Source organism: Protomyctophum parallelum (genome assembly GCF_964188405.1).
Source record: "Protomyctophum parallelum genome assembly, chromosome: 14".
Classification (NCBI taxonomy): Eukaryota; Metazoa; Chordata; class Actinopteri; order Myctophiformes; family Myctophidae; genus Protomyctophum; species Protomyctophum parallelum.
Window position 1 is genome coordinate 21,931,323 of NC_139709.1, and position 21,928 is coordinate 21,953,250.

A 21,928-nucleotide genomic window follows, 5' to 3' on the forward strand; every position below is an offset into this window, starting at 1 on the left:
TTGTCTATGTCCCTCAAAGTTATTTCTAATGGTTTGAGCCTCAATCACCACTCTGATATAACCAGTCCTTGTCATTTCTTTCTGGACTTTGAAAGCAGTTTTAGCTGCAGTACCACAATGTCCTGAGGTGGTGGGGGTGCTGATACGCAGATTATTTAATATTTCAGTCATTATAATACTGAGGCTAGATAAAACCAGGCTTGTTTCCATTCCATGCCAGCTTGGAAAATCAACAATGGTGGACATTGTAAACAAAGTGGAAATGCAAATTTGGAACTGAAGACTGAAGAAGAGGAGGAATTATACAAAGTAGGGTGACATTGATGACATCACGATGAGACCAAAATCAGTTGAGCTGTTCCTGAGAGCAATTTCCATTAAAGCACTTACATGATATGAAAGCCTGATTGTACAAAATTGGTTATTTGTGGGGATAGAAAACACATATGGGAGCCCCAAAAACACAAAATAAATGGAAAAAGTTGAATTTTATGTTATAGGTCCTTTAAATAGTAAAAAATGGCAAATTAGTTTGGGGATAAGGGTTAAGGAGTGGCGCAAGATATAGCCCTCAGTGTGCAAATGTAACCAAATGGACCTACAACGGGTCCTTTTGGTTACATTATTGCACTCTCTGAGTTACAAATGGATAAATGAACAGTGTGCAAGGCTCCATATTTATTTGTCAAAGTGAAAACCAAAGTCAAATACACAGATATGCCTTTGACACCGCAAAGGATTAGGACAAATCCCAACTTATATTTTTTGCTGTTGCCATTCAGAAACATATCACATTTAAAAACACCACCTGAATACATTAGGGATTTCCATATAAATGACTTTCTTCTCAGCCCCAATCTCTATCTTTGCATTCGGCGACCAAGTGAATGAATCCCTCGTTCATTTATGTTTAATTGGATTTCCAATGCAAACTTGTTACCCTCCAGAGGTCTCTTTGTGCCTCTCCCGTCCTCACACCAGACTTTCCGGGGGTGACATTAGCGGCTATTACAATATTCATCAGGGTCTAGCTGTATGGCCCACAAAACCAAATAAAGAGCTCCAAAACTCCAACGAACAGGCTTACAAAGACACAGCTGGCTTTCCCCAATTAATTTTCTGCTCCGTTTCTCATGACTTATTTCCGTCCCACTGACTCCCACACTTGCTTCAACAATGGCTTTAAAGATCAAAAGCTGAAATTGGCGGATGGGATCAAGTAACATTTCAAGAATTGCTAGGTAATCTCACCGACATCATCCTGTCCTACGTCTGACATTATGACGGGGCATTTTAGCCTACCCAAAGGAGTAGATGCACCTTAATGCCTGATTTATGGGGAAAAAGCTCACAACGTGTAGCAGCATGCCGTTGTACCCGATGTACAAGCATTGAAATTGTAAATGGATTGATTTTTGGTCTGCAAAAAAGTATAAATCACCTTCAACTCTCTAAAAGTCACTAGGTTGCACTACTGGTCTCGCCTGGCCACACCATAATCATGATAGTAAATGTGTGTTGTGTGGCCTGGTGAGGTCAGCAGTGCAACCCAGGAGAAGTTTCAAACTCCTATGCCGTGAAACACTATTTAGTTGTTAGGATGTATAGTTCCACTTTAAGGCTTCAGAGCTACGCTAATACTCCATCAAGTATTTCAATATGAGCTATACATTTTCATGAAATTTTAAATTCTGTATTGAAAGATCTCAGGTGTACCTGAGATAATGGACAATACAGAGACATACCAACACTTGGTCCATGAATGTTGCAGCATCACTACACTAATGGTGTCTGTCTCTGCTCAACTCTCACACTGCAAGGGGTCTGTACTCACTCACACAAGGGAAGGAGAAAGCAACAAGCAAGCATGGCAGGGACTCCAGGGGGGGGAGGAAAACCAATAACGGCCTCCCTGGGCCTTAGTCCATGGTGAAAATGCCAACGTGCCTTAAGCCCACACCAGGGATTGTGTGTGGGTCAAAAAGAGTGACACAGGCTAGAAGAGGCAGGCAGTGCAGGCAGGCCTGCCTGCCTTATGCCTTACAGCTCGGCAGCAGTAATCACAATCCTTCCTTCCTTCAGTCTACGCCATCAAACACAATGGAGGTAGTGGGGTGTGCGAGCAGAGTACCAGCGGGGAAGGAGGGAGAGGCGAGGCGGCTGGCTGAGCCGCGTTGCCTGAATGGAGGCAGCAAGTCAAATTACAGACCTGTCTTGTGTACCGGGCTTCCCGAGGAGACAAATTACACCCTATCTAGCTCGACTGAGAGGAGCATGGTGCTGCGTATTCACCTACGGCATGAAACCGGCAGAGATTATTAGCCAGCATGGCTTTCATCCTGACAGTGCTGAGGCTGTAACTGAATACAGAGTGATATTCAAAGGCAACTACAACTACATCCTCTGTCCTATTATCTGACATAATTAATTAAGAAACTGCATTGGCAATGAGAGGTTACAGGGTCACTGAATTAAATCATGCAGTAATAATGACAATGAGTAATAAGTGACGCGATCAGATGAAATTGTGATGCGTATGCGCATTTGACGCACGTGCATGAGTGGTGTGGTTTGGGGGTACTTACTGCAGGTGGCCTCTGCCTCGTCGGAGCCGTCTGGACATTCTGGTTCTCCGTCACAACGCCAACGGCCAGGGACACACTGCCCGTTTAAGCAGGCAAACTCTGCTGGTGCGCAGGTTTTCCTGGCTGCTCAGAGAGAGTGGGAGAGAGAGAGAGAGGGAGAGAGAGAGAGAGAGAGAGATAAGCACATGGTCAATTGCTAAATCGGGTCTAATCGGTAGTGCAACAGGTCACATTATCTGAAGGCCAGCTGTATCATCCTGTTCGTCGGGGGGAGATCAAGCTCTTCGTGATTCCTCTGCAACGTTCTCAAGCGCTCTCTACCTCGGCATCCCTTAGAAGTATTCAGTCTCTCTTCCCCTATTGTCCTGATGAAGCAGTCTCTCTGTCTGTTATCCATCGTCTCACTATCAGCAACTTTATCGGATTGTGTGTGTGCGCGCCAGCGCTCTAGCCATTTGTTGTTGTATTATGTTTGAGTGGTCTTTTATATACAGTATATGTTTTGCACCCTCCCATAAATAAATGTTTACGTGCATTTGGGATGTACTCCACATTCATTGATGTTTTAACTTGCTGGCCTATTTGAGTAACCCCTCCACTATACACTTTTTAACACACACACACACCCCCCTTAAGTGACGCGTCTGCTATAGCTTGGCAACAGCGACGTAAACACACAGAGGTCAGAGTCGTTCAGTTACCTCAGAGCATTAACGCCAAACAGGACAAGCAGTACAGTAGTCTAATAAATCTCCTGCTCAAAAGCCTTTCAGCTGAACTGTCCAGCGATGTTAAACAGTAGCAGTAAGTTCCCATGCTGTCTCAGCCCTGGCTGCTAATACTGCATAGCATGTTACATTTAGCGTAATCAGTAACCACGCTGCTGTGTTCAGCACTCACTCCAGCCCAAATCTCTTACTTGCAAATGGAAGTAAGACTGGGGTGAAGCTGGGCAGTGAATGGTTAGGGACCATGATAGCTGACATAACACTCAAAATCAACACAGGCAGGCATATCATCATGAGGCATTCAGGTGTACAGGGATTAAAGCAAAAAAAAACACTGAAAACCTTTGTCCCAATCTGCAATTTGTAAAACCGTTTGAAAGGAGCCCTCCACACGTTTTCATAAACTATTAGCATAATATTTTCATATTATAACCTAAAACCTGATTTTGTGCTGATCTACATACAGCCAACCAGATTGTGGCTTTAAACCTTTGCTTTCATGAAAGATCTGCGCCATCAGGGTTTATGGAAGATGTTTCTGAAAACGTTCTATTGCTACTTTTAACAATTCAGAACGAAAATAACATCGCCTGGATGCAACTGGGACGTATCCTCAGTGATGTATCCCAAGGTCATTGAGAAAGCACTTTGGGTCAACTACTGTTGTTTTTAAATGTGCAATATAAATAAAATTGACTTGACTTGACTCTTAAATTAACAAATCTAAAATAGGACCTTTATAATCGCACAATGCAGTGAGTGCGACACAATGTGAGCTTGTAGATCAGCCATTTTCCGTGCACGATACCAGCACACAAACCAAGTATAAATCATCCTTTAGAGAAAGCTAAGAGTTAGCTAAGAGAACTTTATGACAGATTACTTTAATCCATGGGTGCAGTTTATTCTGTGATTGAGTGTATCCAACATTGCTGCCACACTATGAAACCTCTGAGGTTCTTGAGAGAGACACACTGCAGTCTGCAGGATTTTTTAATTGCCCCGCTTCCTGTCGTTTCCTCCCACGGAAACCTCAATGTCAAGCCAATAACAGGTCGTCAGGGCGGCTGGCGCTATCAAAAGCAATCACGGAATGTCTATTACCGTGCCTCTAATAGCTCAGGCATGTAGTTCAGCTGTAATTGTGTTAGCTGCCGATATGCGAGAGGCGAGACCAGCAACTCTTACTTCATTGCACTTCATAAAGCCACATTAGCAGTGCTCTGCTTCAAAACATAATGAATTGACCCCATTACACTACATTGTCAGACAAATACTTTCTCTCTCGCTCCCACTCACTCCACCCTTCCAAGCGTAGGTCTGTTTCTCTCTACAGTATCTCTGCTTCTTCCCCCATATTGTTAAAAAGGTTGACATCCCAGCAATAATAAACAAGGTTCAGATTATTGTTCTTGCAATGTCGCTTTAGACATGGGTTTACATTATGAGAAGTTTTTTGTTTAAAGGTGAGGACGATTATGGAAACAAAGACTGTGATATGCTTTTAAATCACAGTCTCACACCTCCCCTTAAGTGTGTAAACTCATTAGTGGTGTGTTCACAGTCAGCACCTCCCGTGAATACTGAACAACATGCTCGTGTGCAGACACAGATTTCTACCAGCGTGAGACGGTGAGACAATGGATGAAAGATAGAGAGTGAGAGAGTTACCCATACTGTATCAAACTTCTCAAGAAGAAATTGAATGAAGAGGGTTTGTTTGTCACTACAGGTAGTAGCAGTAATAACTAGAACTGCACTCTGTCAAGTGCGCACTAGTAGGCCATAAATGGCCAACTAGTGCGCAACCAGCGCGCGCAAGTACTTTTGACCGTTGTAGGTGTCATTATTTGTTACCTACCTACTTTATGCATATAAACACCTAGTATTATTAAGTATGGTTCAAGTTTCTATCTATATAAGAAATACAGTTTTATCGATGTAGATATATTCTGGATCCCTTTTTAGTTTTTTAAAGAAAAATAAATCATTGATATGTGAAAAAGGTATATAAATTGAATTAAAATATGTTATACAGTATAATTATTCTGTAAACGGTGGAATCTCAATATCTCTGTGAAGGAACGTTTGAAATGTCTAATTATTAGGTGTAACTATTTGCTACCCATCTACTTTATGCATGTAAACACCAAGTTTCTATCTTTATTTTCAAAGAAAAATAAATCATTGATATGTGATGAAAAAAAAGTATATAAACTGAATTAAAATATATTATACAGTATAATTATTGTATTACTTATTGTAAATTGTCAATTGTTTTAAATGTATTTCATGTTGGACTATAGTGATATTAATACTAAATCATGATCAGAGTAATGTGTCTCTAACTTCAATTTCTGTAATAATACTTTCACATTTGTTAAAATATACATGATCTAAAATACTTCCGTAATCTGTAGTTGGATTTGTATTTAATTGTTTGCACACTACACTAACGTTAACATTTATGGTTAACTTTTTGACACTTTCGTTACTTTTATACACCCCAGAAACATAATGTTGTATTACTTACGTCATCATTGAGAGCAGTTATACAATAGCAAATTGTGCCTGATCTGTCTGATATACTATATGGAGTATGTAGTTGTAAGTTGATTAGTGGTATACTGTCGTTACTTTGCGCCAAAAACGTGACAGATTACACAAATGACCATATTTCTTACGTCATTATTGAGAGCTAGTCATACATATACACACCACGTACTCTGGTCCCAGCAGATCAGGCACAATTTGCTATTATAATTTTTACTGATTATGTATGTAGTATACGTATGACTAGCTCTAAATGATGACGTAAGACATACGTATAAATATATATACTATAGAGTGTGTAGTTGTAAGTTGATTAGCGGCATACTGTGGTTACTTTGCGCCAAAAACCGTGACAGCCGTCCCGCCATTTGATGTTTATGCAAGAAAACAGCAAATCTGTGCCTGGTTTGCTGGGACCAGATTACACAAATGGCCATATTTCTTACGTCATCATTGAGAGCTAGTCATACATATACACACCACGTACTCTGGTCCCAGCAGATCAGGCACAATTTGCTATTTTATTTTTTTACTGATTATGTATGTAGTATACGTATGACTAGCTGTAAATGATGACGTAAGACATACGTATACATATACTATATAGAGTATGTAGTTGTAAGTTGATTAGCGGTATACTGTGGTTACTTTGCGCCAAAAACCGTGACAGCCGTTCCGCCATTTGATGTTTATGCAAGAAAACAGCAAATCTGTGCCTGGTTTGCTGGGACCAGATTACACAAATGACCATATTTCTTACGTCATCATTGAGAGCTAGTCATACATATACACACCACGTACTCTGGTCCCAGCAGATCAGGCACAAGTTGCTATTTTATTTTTACTGATTATGTATATAGTATACGTATGACTAGCTCTCAATGATGACGTAAGACATACGTATACATATACGTATACATATAGAGTATGTAGTTGTAAATTGATTAGCGGTATACTGTGGTTACTTTGCACCAAAAACCGTGACAGCCGTCCCGCCATTTGATGTTTATGCAAGAAAACAGCAAATCTGTGCCTGGTTTGCTGGGACCAGATTACACAAATGACCATATTTCTTACGTCATCATTGAGAGCTAGTCATACATATACACAACACGTACTCTGGTCCCATCAGATTAGGCACAATTTGCTATTTTATTTTTTACTGATTATGTATATAGTATACGTATGACTAGCTGTAAATGATGACGTAAGACATACGTATACATATACATATACTATATAGAGTGTGTAGTTGTAAGTTGATTAGCGGTATACTGTGGTTACTTTGCGCCAAAAACCATGACAGCCGTCCCGCCATTTGATGTTTATGCAAGAAAACAGCAAATCTGTGCCTGGTTTGCTGGGACCAGATTACACAAATGACCATATTTCTTACGTCATCATTGAGAGCTAGTCATACATATACACAACACGTACTCTAGTCCCAGCAGATCAGGCACAATTTGCTATTTTATTTTATACTGATTATGTATATAGTATACGTATGACTAGCTGTAAATGATGACGTAGGACATATGTATACATATACATATACTATATAGAGTGTGTAGTTGTAAGTTGATTAGCGGTATACTGTGGTTACTTTGCGCCAAAAATCGTGACAGCTGTCCCGCCATTTGATGTTTATGCAAGAAAACAGCAAATCTGTGCCTGGTTTGCTGGGACCAAACGACCACAAATGACCATATTTCTTACGTCATCATTAAGAGCTAGTCATACATATACACACCACGTACTCTGGTCCCAGCAGATCAGGCACAATTTGCTATTTTATTTTTACTGATTATGTATATAGTATACGTATGGCTAGCTCTAAATGATGATGTAAGAAATATGGTCATTTGTGGTCGTTTGGTCCCAGCAAAACAGGCACAGATTTGATGTTTTTCTGCATAAACATCGAATGGCGGGACAGCTGTCACGGCGGAAGAGACCGGGCGAAATTATTACTTGCGCGCTCTGCCTGCGTAAGTAAATACTCTATCAAAGACCAAGTCGAACATTTGACCTTCTTGAGCAAATCTTATAATCGTATACATCATAATCCGTGCAAGAGCGCACAATATCGGTATCGGCCGATTGTGAGAAAAACAATCGATGATCCGGGATCTGTCCCCAAACACCTGATCGGAGCACCTCTATTGATTCATTGCTACTACAGTACGAATTTGGGAAACGCTGTTTAATTCTCAGCTTGATTACCTTGCATGTAGAGCTAGGCTATAGCTTTCCACCATCCCATTCATCACGCTCCAGGTCTGCTGTAACTCAGCATATGGCCTCTGTAGGCCAAACGTACACATACAGTATAAACATCTGGTTGTCTTCTCCTACTCCTCGAGTTTTAGTTCAAACCTCAAAGAGTTTCATTGAAATGTACAATCCTCTGATCATGGTTCGCTCAGAGATAATTAACTGTTACCATGGGTATCCTTGCACCATCTGTTTGGACTGACTTTCTCTTTTCGTAATTAGAGGAGGTTTTAAATCTTAATGCACATACAGTATGAGGAGGGGGGGCATAATAGAGGGATGTGGAGAGAGACAGAGAGCAATGGGAGGGAGAGAGCGAGTGAGATGAAAAGAGAAAAATACAGCAACGGAGGCAAGATAAAGGAGATGACATATACAGACAGAAGGATGGATGAAAACCAAGAAAAGTGAGCAATAGGCGTGGAAATGGAGAGTGACATGAGCAGTGATATTACTCATGGAATACCGCTGCCAAACAAGACACTGAATGGAATGAAATATGAGGCCACGTTACAGCAGATGACAGCAAGGACAGTACTTACTAAACATTTGTCATATGGCAGTCTCCACAAGCGCGCACACACACACACACACACACACACACACACACACACACACACACACACACACACATACACAGGCACACCTGGGCGCCAAGTGAGTTTTCTCTCTCTCTCTCGCTCTCTTGCCCTTGATAGCCCATCTACATTTATCCCAAGCAGTTACAGATGAGAAGTGACACAGACTGAATGAGGGCCCCTCGGCGGTTCCCCCAGCCAACCACATCACGTCACGTCCCCTGAAGAAGGAACAACGCTCCACGGTCTGTCTACCCCACCTGGAGTCTTAGACCTTCCAGTCTACAGTGTGTGTGTGTTGGGGAGGAGGGGGACTATCAATAGTGTTTTGTGTCATCTTAGTAAAATCCTTATTTATTGAAATCTAAGAGTGTACAAATGGAATTAACACTGAGGATATTACTGTGTAGGTAGATCGACTGTGTGGCGTGTATACGTATGTTGTGTTTGTACTGCTATCTGTGCAGAACTCTGATGTTCTGACAAGGATAAAAATAGGAAATGAATATGGTCAGCTACGGGGATAAGTCGACAGCACTACAGCACATCCAAAGTACAGACACGTTTCACACAGCACAATGCAGTGATAAGCACATTCTCCAGGGCATTAGAAGACAAATGGCCTCATTAATAATAATAATAATAATAAAACTTAATTTGTATAGCACCTTTCATGACATGAAATGCAGCTCAAAGTGCTTTACAGAACAATGGAGAATAAAAGAAAAGCAAGGCAACGACATAAAAAAAAAGCAGTAATGCAATACAGTGAGGACATGAATAACAAAAAAAATAAATAAATAAAAGATCAATTAAAAGCAATGTTGTAGAAGTGGGTCTTGAGCTGAGCTTTAAAAATGTCTACAGAGGCTGCCTGACGAAGGTACAGTGGGAGCTTGTTCCATGCCGACGGCCCGTAGAAGCAAAAAGCTGCTTCCCCGTATTTTTTAGTTGCCATTTTTTTAGGCAAAGCGAGCAGGCCAGCAGTGGAAGACCTTAGGGGGCGGTTTGGGACATATTTAGGCAGGCAGTCATGTAGGTATGAAGGTGCGAGACCATTGAGAGCTTTATAGACAAGTAAAATCATTTTAAAATCAATCCTAAAAACAACCGGAAGCCAGTGCAGTGATGCTAAAACTGGAGTAATATGTTCTCTCATCTTAGTTCTAGTTAAAACTCTGGCTGCTGCATTTTGGACAAGTTGTAATCTGTCAGTTGTTTTCTTAGGCAGTCCTGAAAAAAGTGCATTGCAGTAATCAAGCCGAGAAAAAACAAAGGCGTGGATTAGCGTTTTTGCATCGTCCAAGGATTGATTCGTGCAATATTTCTAAGGTGAAAAAAGGCAATCTTGGTAACATGATTAATGTGTGAATTAAAATTCTATTCAGAATCAATAATAACCCCCAGGTTCTTTACTGTACTGTTACTTTCTACAGTCAGGTTGCCAAGTCTGCTTAATATTGATTCTTTCTGTTCACTAGAACCGATTATGAGAACTTCTGTCTTATCCTCATTTAGCTTGAGAAAGTTCTCACTCATCCAACATTTGATGCTAGACAGACAGGTAACCAGTGGGTCTAAAGCACAGGGATCATCTGGAGCCACAGAAAGATAAAGTTGGGTATCATCAGCATAGAAATGAAAATTGACTCCGTGATTGGCAATGAGTTCGCCCAATGGCAGTATGTACAAGGAGAAAAGCAGAGGGCCAAAAATCTTGCCCTGTTTAAAATTGAATGATCAATCGTGTCAAATGCAGCCGTTAGATCTAGAAGTAAGAGAACGGATACATGTTTCTTGTCAGCAGACACCCTAAGATCATTCATTACTTTTACAAGTGCTGTTTCTGTACTGTGACCTTTCCTAAAGACAGATTGGAATTTGTTGTGCACATTATTGTTCTGTAGAAACACATCCAATTGATGAAATATGCATTTTTCTAAAACCTTGCCCAGAAAGTAGATTTGAAATGGGTCGATAGTTACCCAAAACAGAGGGATCAAGATTGTGTTTCTTGAGAAGGGGCTTAACTACAGCAGTCTTCAGTGAGTCTGGGAAGACGCCTGATTGTAGAGAGCTGTTTACAATTTTTAGGATATCTCCAATCACACTGTCTAAGACCTCTTTGAGAAAGGTGGTGGGAATTGTATCCAATGAACAGGAGGATGATGTCATCTGTGATATGGTTTTGTGGAGTTCGTCTTCATCAATTGTGCAGAACGATAATAGGCTCCCCCTGGAGAGATCTACCCTGGGACCATTAGCTGCTGTTTGAAGGTTTGCGCTAGCAGCAGCACCATTCATAATATCAGCTCTAATGTTAAAAATGTTGTTGTCAAAAAAGCATGCAAACTCATTACACTTAGCTTTAGAGGCCGGGAATGACTGCTTGTAGGACTGGGGGGGGGGGGGGGGTCGAAAGTCAAAAGTGTCAAAAGTCGTTCAATGGTAGAGAATAGGACTCTGGCATTTTTCTTGTTCTCATTAATAATGCCAGAGAAATATGCCTGCCTTGCTAGATGCAAGGCTTTGTTATAGGCGACTGTTGACTTTTTAAGAATCTCTAGGTGGATGGTGAGTTTGTTTTTTCTCCAAGCTCGCTCAGCTCTACGACATTCTTGCTTCAGTGAGCGTGAATGCTCATTTATCCAGGGTGTTACTCTGGTGTTATGTTTCTTTTTTGTTTTCAAAGGAGCCACTATATCAAGAGCTGACTCTAGTTTAAGATTAAAAATTTGAACCATATCATTCACTGGGGGAGTATCGGGGGGGGGGGGGGGGGGGGGCAGGTGACGAGAGAACTCGTCGGCTGCAGAAGAGCTAAAAAAAACGCTTTTTTATGGTATATTCAGTGATGTTTATCTCTAGATCAGAGACAGTCATATTAAAACACAGCAGATAGTGGTCTGATAGCTCAGGCCTTTCAATAGTCCTTTCCACAATGATGTTCAGCCCTCTAGAAATCACCAGGTCCAGAGTGTGCCCATGTTTATGTGTAGGCCCAACAACATGTTGGATAAATTCAAAGGAGTGCAATAAGAAATCATCTAAGAAACCCATAGCCATAGCATCTGTAGCATCATCCAGGTGAAGATTAAGATCACCTGAGATAAGAGTTCTGTCATAGTTAGTGGAGCAGATAGATAAAAGTTCTGATAATTCTGTTAGAAATATTGCTTTACTGCATTTTGGCGGGCGGTAAATGCTAATCATTGGCATAGAGGCTTGACCATGTAGTATAGTGGCCTGGTATTCAAAGGATGTAAAGCTGCCAAGGGTCAGAGCCTTGGATTTTAACGTGTCTGAAAAAATAATTGCCAGTCCACCTCCTTTCTTAGCCTCGCGAACAGAGTGAATGAAACTGTAGTTTGCGGGACAGGCTGGCGCTAGGAGAACAGCTCCATCTGAGCCAAGCCATGTCTCGGTTAGAAAGATTATATCTAGCTTCTCTTTACAGATTATATAATTTACAGAGGAGGACTTAATTGTCAGTGACCTGATGTTAAACAAGGCAAGGTTAAGCTTGTTATCACATTTTTGGGGGCTGTGATGCCTGTGAGGTACAGTAACCAAACAGCATTCTCTCTCCAGACCACTCCTTGTGTTGGACAATGTATTTGAAATAACAGTAGAAATGTTGTGGACCTCAACCTGTGCAGTGATTGAAACACCAGGCTTTCTAGAAGCATGGGGTCCATACATGTTTGTTGCTGCGCATAATGGACCCTGTTCATATCAGTTATCAAATGTATTTTCTAGGCTATCTGGAGCTGGGCTTGACATATGGGACGCCGTCAGTTGGTGACATCGTCTGGTAAGGGGGGTCGACTTTATTCCAATGTTTATCAGGTCCACCATGCCCGGGGTGAAAGAGAGGAGATGTATTGGTGAGGGAGTTAGAAATTCTTCATCATCATCATTGAAGGACAATCTTCCAATCGACTGTCGAAATTCTTCCAATCGACTGTCATTGAGGGACCTCTCGGCGGCCTCAGTAACTTCTTCCAATCGACTGTCATTGGGGGACCTCTCGGCGGCCTCAGTATCTTGTGGTTTTTTCTCCACCAGGGGACGCTGTGACTTCATGCTCTGAGATTTCTTCTCAACCAGGGGACACCGTAGCTTCATGCTCTGTGATCTTTTCTCCACCAGGGGACGCTGTGACTTCATGCTCTCGGCGGCCTCAGTATCTTCTCCACCAGGGGACGCTGTGACTTCATGCTCTGTGATTTCTTCTCCACCAGGGGACGCTGTGGCTTCATGCTCTGTGGTTTTTTCTCCACCAGAGGACGCTGTGACTTCATGCTCTGAGATTTCTTCTCCACCAGGGGACGCTGTGGCTTCATGCTCTGTGGTTTTTTCTCCACCAGGGGACGCTGTGACTTCATGCTCTGAGATTTCTTCTCCACCAGGGGACGCTGTGGCTTCATGCTCTGTGATCTTTTCTCCACCAGGGGACGCTGTGACTTCATGCTCTGAGATTTTTTCTCCAACAGGGGTCGCTGTGACTTCACGCTCTGTGCATTTTCCTCCTCCAGGGGGCGCTGTGTTTTCTCCCCCAGGGGGCGCTGTGGAGAGTGAAGTTGTTGGGCAATGTTGTTGATGCAGGAAACATAATGCATCCCACTGGTATGATGCCGGCATGTAAATGAGTGAACCCATCCAAACATTAATGGCATGCCATGTTGACATACAAAACGCAGCACATCATTAACGAGGGTTAGCTCCGGCTGGTCTTAAATTTGTCTTGGACAATTAGTACAGAGTGCATCACTTAATTAGGCCAACTTTGAGGGTACCATAATATTTTCTAGACCTGCAAAGAGGGACAGAACGGGAACCACATGAAGGTGTTTCCTATTCTGAGTAAATGTCAGCTGATTTCCCCACATTCAAGGACAAAATATCCTTGTAAAGCTATTGCATGTCATAGTTTATCCAATTGAAACAATACGGAAACAGTTTAATGTTAATGGTGTTTGCTTCCAGATCGTTATGCTGGCCAGTCCCTATTGTCTGATGTCAGTCAAAGGTTGTGAACCCCAGGAGACAGACAAACAGTTATGTGAGGCTTTAACTCTGATGGAGTATTGATTAAGAAACACAAGCAGCACAGAGAAGAGCAGGTTCTCTCTCTCTCTCTCTCTCCCCCTCCAATACTGACTGAGCATTTGCTGCATCACTTTATCAACTGGAAAGTAAAGCTTGAGCAAATCAGAGATTGGGTCACATCAGGACATGGTCAGGTCAGGGAAGCCGTTAGCATGCTCATTTCAATATAATTTTCAGTCTGCACAAAAGAGGTAAAAACTCAACACTGTTTTAAGCTTTTTGTGCAAGGACATATTTCTTATTGAATTCACACAATTTTGCAGAAACGTAAGACCTCTCTCTCTGTAGTCTGTACTCGACTGCAAAGCTACAAACTCCCCATGAGGCAATCTGAAACTGATTTGTGGCTATGCTGGCTCAGCTCTGCTAAAATAGAATCCCTGAGAGAGAGAGAGAGAGAGAGAGAGAGAGATGCATAGAGCATGACAGGCCAATATCACAGGCCCGCTGGACACTAGATCAGATCTGTGGTGAAATCCCACAACTCTGCTGAGCACCACTGGCATTCAGGACAACGATTTGATTCATTGAGCTCCTTTTGAGCTTCAACTGACATTTTCAATCTATGGTCAAGTGAGACTCTCATCCTCTCTATCCACACGCTTACACACAGAGTACAGGGAAAGCGGTACCCATTGTGACCAAACACTTACTCCGGGGCTCCACCGGGCGCGTCAGCGTCGCATCTCCGTCACCGTCACCGTCAGGGAATGTTCCCTTTTAATCAATGAAGGGTGGCTCCACTGCCCGCGTTGCGTTGCGTGACTGCATTAAAATTGCCCCGGTTCTTTTTTTGACGCACGCGACGGAGACGCAACGCGCCCGGTGGAGCCCCGCCGTTAGACAGACACACTAAAATCAGCCAACGCAGATAATTCCGAGATTATTCAGAAGGAAACCAATTTCACATCCGATTACAAGAAGATCGCATTCCTCATCCATGCCACACACACAGGCACATACACGCACATGCACACACACACACTTCCCCCCCTGCGGCCTACTCCATGTGCCTGACCTGCTGCTGCATTCTGAACCTCATGTGGAAATCTGACTGGTACACAGAGGCATACTCTGCTATTTTGAGCTTACCCTCTGGCATCTTCGACCATCCATCATACCACATAATTATGTGAAAGACGGAAGTGAATATGATGACGATCACTAAGGCCTTCTTAGTTTGGAAAAGCCAAGAAGAGGTTGAAACATTTATTGTAGTCCGTCTGTGTGCGCTTGCGCGTGTGTGTGTGCTCTACAATGACACAACGGTGGAGGGCCCAAGGGAGATTGTATTGTTCATGAACCCGGCTACGGTTAACGCCATGGCACCGCAGCGGCCCGCAGCGTGGTAATACTGGAGAGCAGTTCAACTCGTAGAGACAAGGACAAACAGCTGATTCATAATGCCACGCATATCAATGCCATCCTCTATCTCTTATGTTAACGTGTATATAAAAAAAAGACAGCAGAGGTGCAACATCGCTGTCATACCTTCCTATTTAATTAGCATTTTTGAGGGAGGGAGCATCTAACCTAGATTATTATTCGGTGAGATTCGTGGTCTCCCGTGAACATGCGCAAACAGTCAAGGTGAAGGGCTTAGAGGTGAAGGGCTGAGAGATATAGCATAGCATGGGATTGGAATTTGGAAAGCTACTGCAGTTGGAATTGAAGATGGTGCTTTGGCAGAGTGTAGTTTGACTGTGGGAGCTTGCAGCAATCTGTACAACCGCCCCCCAATTCTAATGCAGCTAAGACAGTTTTAACCACATAAACCCGATTAAAAAGCTAAACTAGCAGATATACTATTTGTAGACCGGCTATTTTCATGACATGTTTGCCTATTTTTGCCGAATATTTCGCTTTTCTGACATGTGAAGGTCTTTGTCAGGATTGCTTTCTTCAACTCAAACCATAAGAGTAAATGTGCGGGATGTTTCCACCAGCAGGTGTGGTACAAATAACAAGCCTTTACAGCTGACAGACTGGCACAGGGGCAGTGATGGATGAATAAGTGCAATACAGTGTGTATCTGCTGCAGTGTGGAACCTTCCAGCTGAGGTGCCTTCCAAATGAAAGGAGACAAGCTGGTCGCTGCTGTCTGTCACCTGCTCCACACAATATTGGAGCTCCCCTCCAATACAATACAATACAATACAATACCACACACACACACACACACACACACACACACACACACACACACACACACACACACACACACACACACACACACACACACACACACACACACACACACACACACACACACACACACACACACACACACACGTTTCAATTGTGGCCAAACAGCTGCCAGCGTTGCTGCTACGGCTGCCGTTCCTCTCCTCTCCAGAGGCTGTCCTCCACACATCAGTGGAACTGGGACCAAAATCGACCCAGTTCGAAGTAGCATCCAGATGCTACAATTCCTGCTGGCTGACACACACAAGTCAACACAGCCACAGACCTGGCTACATACCTGGTAAATACAACCTACATGTTTCACATGAAAGTGTGAAACCCTCGACTGGCACACTCTTGCGACGACTCGACGATGTCGACGAGCGATACAGTCCAGATGTAATATGTAGGCTAATCCACACTAAAGCATGTGTCAGTCAGCACAAGGCAAGCGCCACACAAGAGTTTAATTCACCAGTTAATAATCGTTATTAACTACTTAAGCCTGACCCCGTCTACGGATGAAAATAGCTGATCTACAAGCTCGCAACGCATATTAAGTGAGCTTGTAGATCAGCTATTTTTGCTCCACAACACCAGTGTATTATGTGTCTAAAATTAAGCATGTAGGCCTAGGCTATTTATGAAAATGTTTGCCCTATAATAAGAAAATAGGTACACCAGGGTTATAATAATGTGGTTAATGTCAGTTGACTCAGTTCTCTGCACAACAAGGCCAGCATTTGCTGAGGCAGGGGGAAAAAATGAGCCTGAATCTAAGGCTTATTTTAAAGTCTGATATTGCAGAAAAATAAAACAGGTCAATGTCGTTTGGCCAAAAATAGTCTTTAAATACATTATGCATGACAGGATATTATAGATAATTTTTTCCATTTTTAAAGAAAATATATAGAAAATGCTTGGACACTTTTAAATCATTTTGAATTGAACACAAATATCCTCTTCTGGGAGTCTATGGAACTCCAACATATGGAACCAAATACATTTAGGCCGGGGGTCCTTGACATGAAACCGTTTGAGAAGCACTGATCTACACTGCCGAGTTATCACATGAATTAATCATCTACATAACGTTCAAGGTTGTACTTTATTGTTACATCTTGTGTGCAGTAGGGCTGACCCAAAAAAATCGATTAATCGATGTTCAATCGATACGCACAGGAATCGATTTTTAAATTTTGAATCGAATAGTCATTAAAAAAAAAGCGGACGCTTTTGGTCCGCGAGACGGCCCCATTTGGTCCGCGAGCCATGCTCGCGCCTCGCAGCACCGCAACGCCTCCTCCCCTCTCCCCCTCACTCGTGGTAACAACAAGGAATCTAAAGTGTGGTTGCATTTTAGAATATGCAAGGAGAACAAAGAACAAGTGGTGTACAGTGTCAACTATGTGACAAGAAATTGGCGTATCACATACGGGATGGCCCAAGTGGGGCGAAAAATCCGCAGCGAAATTTCACGCATGGGACAGGGGAAAAAGCCCCTGACCTCCTAGGACTTCCAGGCGCGCTAATTTGAGCCGCGGTCATCCACACTTTTCTACCCCAAGAAAGAGCCTCGTCGGAAGGGTCTGAGAGCGCCTGGAGCTCCAGGACTGGTGCTTTTTTTGGTGTTTTCACATCTGAGTTTCAATCGGAAGAGATATTATATTATTTTTTTTGAGAGGTAATGCCTGTGTCAGGCAGTTGACTTCTTACGGTCGGATGTTTTATTAAGCCTAATTATTTGTGCGTCACTGCTTTCATGAAGGCTGCAAATAAATGAGACCAATCCAAGCATGCCTTTCTCTCCGCTATTGTTTAAGGTGCGCGCCGCGCATCGCTCACCTCGCACCCCCCCCCCCCCCCCCCGTTGGGTTTCGAAGCGTCGACGATCGAAACAAATTTATATCGAAGCGTCGATCATCATAAACGTAATCGAAGGTCAGCCCTAGTGTGCAGGTACATAAGAGTATAACTTATTTTTGTTTGCTTTCCTTCAGAGTTCAGACAATGCATCAGCAGAGATCACATGACAGAACTGTGGGGTTCCTCAAGGAAGCATTCTAGGGCCGTTACTGTTCCTACTTTACATTAACGACATGAATGCTGCCTGTAAGTGCACATTGTTTTCTGTTTGCTGACGACTCAGCACTCCTGATCTCGGGGAAGGACAAAATGCAGGTTGAGGAGGCTCAGTTCAGAACCCACCAAAATCCAAACTTGGCTTACTGATAACAAACTCTCACTACATCTTGGAAAAACAGAATCCATTATTTTTGGGAGCATACATGCACTCAGTAAAGTAAATGTAAATTATTTGTTGACGAGTTGACGACATAGTAATCTCCAGCAAAGAAGAGATTACATATCTTGGCTGTATTCTTGACAACAAACTGATAGGGAAAGCATGGCAACAAGGGTAATCAAAAAAGTAAACCAAAGAACAAGATTTCTAGGCAGAATTTCCTCGTTTGTCAACAAGAGTGCTCTCAAGACTCTAGCTGGAGCCCTAATTCAGCCCTATTTTGACTATGCTTGCACCTATTGGTTCTCAAACATCTCTATGTCACTAAAGACAAAGCTACAAACCTCCCAAAACAAACTAATTTGACTACTCCTTGGTCTGGGGCCCATTTTGATAGTCTAGGGTGGCTCCGGGTAGAAAACAGAGTTAAGCAATTGAAATTGGGACTGACATTTAAAAATGTAAATGCAGTTTTGCCCTCTATGCCCCCTGTACCTGCATACCTGACAAACTACCTAAAAAAAGTGAGCGACGGCCTGGGCCGTGGCTCAGCAGTCCAGGCACCTTGGCTGGCAATCCTGTCTGGCAGTGTGCCGCGGGTTCAACTCCCGATCCCGACGGCCTTTACTGCATGTCACTCCCCCATCTCTCTCCCGATTTCTTGTCAGCCTACTGTCTGTTCCTCCATAAAAAATATAAAATAAAGGCGAAAAGTGAGCGACTCCCACAGCCACAATACAAGAGGAAGCGAGAACAACAAAGTACCACCCACTTTCAAAACAAACATGGACAAATCTTCCTTCTACAGCACTGCCACCCAAGTGTGGAATGCCCTGACACCTTCCCTCGAAAAATGCAAATCCCTGGCGTCCTTTAACAGATTGAGTGTTGGGATTGCCAGCAGATATGGGAGATTTTAATCTGAAAGGTCCCCCTTCCGTTCCCCACCAAAACCGGTAGGCATAATGTTCCATTCTTACCTCACGCTGGTCACGCTAATATTCCAAACGAGAGGCTTGTTGAAGTCAGAAATGAAGACCCATTTGCCTTCTGGTCAAAACCATGGAGAGTTCTCTAGATTAGGAGATACGAGGCATTCTTTCTAAGCCAAAAACAAGGAAGTGATCGGCAGCGCACATGCGCGAAACAGCAAGGAGAATAGTGAAGAAGGAGAGGCCAAAACTAATTATCAATAAACTAAAATCAATAAAAAAGCCTCTAAGACGTCTAACACGTCCAAGGGGACCTACGGTGGATTAGAAATTACGTTTGTTTTAAAATAAATCACACCTGTGTGAACCGAGTGGTGCAACTCCCCTCTCTCCCCCCTTCTCTCTCTCTGTCTCTCTCTGCTCCGTCAGATTAGCTTTATTGTCTCCACCAGGCCGAAGGCATGTGGGGAGAGTATGTTTTGCACTCCGTCCGTCCGCGTGTCCGTCCGTTTGTGTGTCCGTCCGTCCGTCCGTGTGTCCGTGAGCAGCTAATCTCGGCCACCGTTAACCCGCTCGATGCCAAATTTTGCACACACACTCCCTGGATGCCAACGATGAACCTCTGCCCCAAACTTTCCAGAACGGCCTGTTATAGCGCCACCAGGAGGCCGCTTTGTGCAAAACAAGTTTTTGCACAGTACACCTACAGATTTTGTCCAAACATCGCGCAAATTGCTACACAGTCTCTCTAGAGCCATTCAACGAAACGGCTCTTTCACATTTCTCAGACTCCATCCTGATTGGTTAAGATTGGCTTCCAAAGTTCACAGGAGTGCTCAGTTTCAAACAAAATGCTGCAAATCATGAACACATCGCGTGATTTCCGTGAAATTGTGCACCCACATTCCCACTAGGCCGAGGACGAAATGACACATGAACAATTTCAACTCAGCCTCAAGGTGGCGCTATAACTGGCCCAAAAGTGTTTTTACCTCTAACTGCACGGATCTGTGCACGGATTTGTATGCCAACTCCCTAGAGGCCAAGGAAAAACCTTTGCCTGGAATTTTTCACATCTGCTCTTTATAGCGCCACCAGGAGGCCGACATATGTAAAACACATTTTCTATTATTACTCCTTCAGATTTTATCCAAATTTCACGCAAATCGGTACACATCTCCATAGTCATGTGATCATGACAGTTTTTTTTGATTTCTCATATTCCATCCTGATTGGCCATGATTGGCTCCTACACTTTTCAGGAGTAGCCCGCTTTGTACAAATCGCCACAACTCCTCAACGCAGTGTCCGATTGCGATGAAACTGTGCACGCATATTCCTACTAGGCTGAGGAACAAATGCCACTTGACAGTTTTCAACAGCCTGAAGGTGGCGCTACAACAAGCCAAGTCGCGTCATGCACTCGCACACACACACACACACACACACAACCGGTCGATGCCAAATTTTGCACACACACTCACTGGATGCCAACGATGAATCTCTGCCCCAAACTTTCCAGAACGGCCTGTTATAGCGCCACCAGGAGGCCGCTTTGTGCAAAACTAAAACATTGTACCTGCATCCCTCCAACACCAACCTCCGGCCCAAATCTTCCTCAACAGCCTGTTATAGCGCCACCATGAGGCCACAACCTGACCTGCCCTGGTGGAGACCTGTGCCGATTGGCACTTTTTATGGATATCAATCCGCGTCGCTGAGAACTATTTTTTCATTATTATTTTGGCTCTGCCTTTCCTTCTTTAGCGAACCTAGACCGGGTTGCACAACAGCGGTCCCGTCCACCTCCCATTATACAGGCAAACTAAAAGCTGAATAACTCCTAATCTATGGAGCTCTCCGTGGTTTGGTCAATTAGCGCGATGTTCGGAGGTCTTTGCTGATTATCCGGTGGTTTAGATGGAAACATTGGTGCTTTCTAGAGCAAGGATGGCTATATTTTAGGTCGCTAGCACAAGATGGACGCCCACAACATCTGTTTCTGTGCTGCGTGCGCAGCCTCACAGACCGTGGCAGTCAGAAGTTGGATTTGCGTCCAGCAGGTGGCAGCCATGTCACATACTTATCTCGTTCCAATTTCACCACTCGTGCTCACACATACATACAGGTATACAAACAAACAGGTACACGTACATTGCTGGATGTAGGAGTGGTTCCACCACTCAAAAAGCCCCGGCTGGCCAGGGGGAGGCAGTTTAGAGACCAGGATTACTGCATGTTTTTTGTGAGGGTACCTACCCTAGGGGACACAGGGAGAACATGCAAACACACAGAAAGGCCCTTTCACCAACCCCGCCTTGGGTATGGGCACTGATGACACGGAGGAGAGAACACGCCGCCAGCACCCACAGCATCCCCAGCGGAATGTGTTAAAACAGGCCTGAAAATCCACAATTTCAGCATGCCAAAGAGAGTTGAAATGATTACCCCCCCCCCTTAGTCTAGTGACTACCTCCACCTCCTCATAACCCCCTTCTTTGTTCCCAAACCTGTACATATGTTATTTTTTACCTTTTATGATGATTTGAATTTTGTTATTTTTCCAAAACTATGGAATGCACTTCCCATTGCAATCAGAACTGCAGACTCACTCCCAATCTTCTGCCATAGTCTGAAAACCCACCTCTTCAGGCTCCATTTTAGCCCGTAGCACTTGCCGTAGCACTTTTCCTAGCCCTGACGACCTTACAGGTGTATGCAAAGGCTCAACTTATGT

General features: G+C 43.4%; 1 protein-coding gene across 1 annotated transcript in view; it reads right to left on the bottom strand.

Annotated features, from left to right (window-relative positions):
* Nucleotides 1-21,928, bottom strand: part of LOC310870764 (low-density lipoprotein receptor-related protein 8-like) — a gene marked incomplete at its 5' end in the record, with an annotated part of 99,765 nt that overhangs the window by 56,197 nt on the left and 21,640 nt on the right. The window contains one exon of the mRNA XM_083782066.1: nt 2,586-2,708. Coding sequence (XP_083638192.1) covers nt 2,586-2,708 — 123 coding nt within the window. The remainder of the gene's footprint in view (nt 1-2,585; nt 2,709-21,928) is intronic.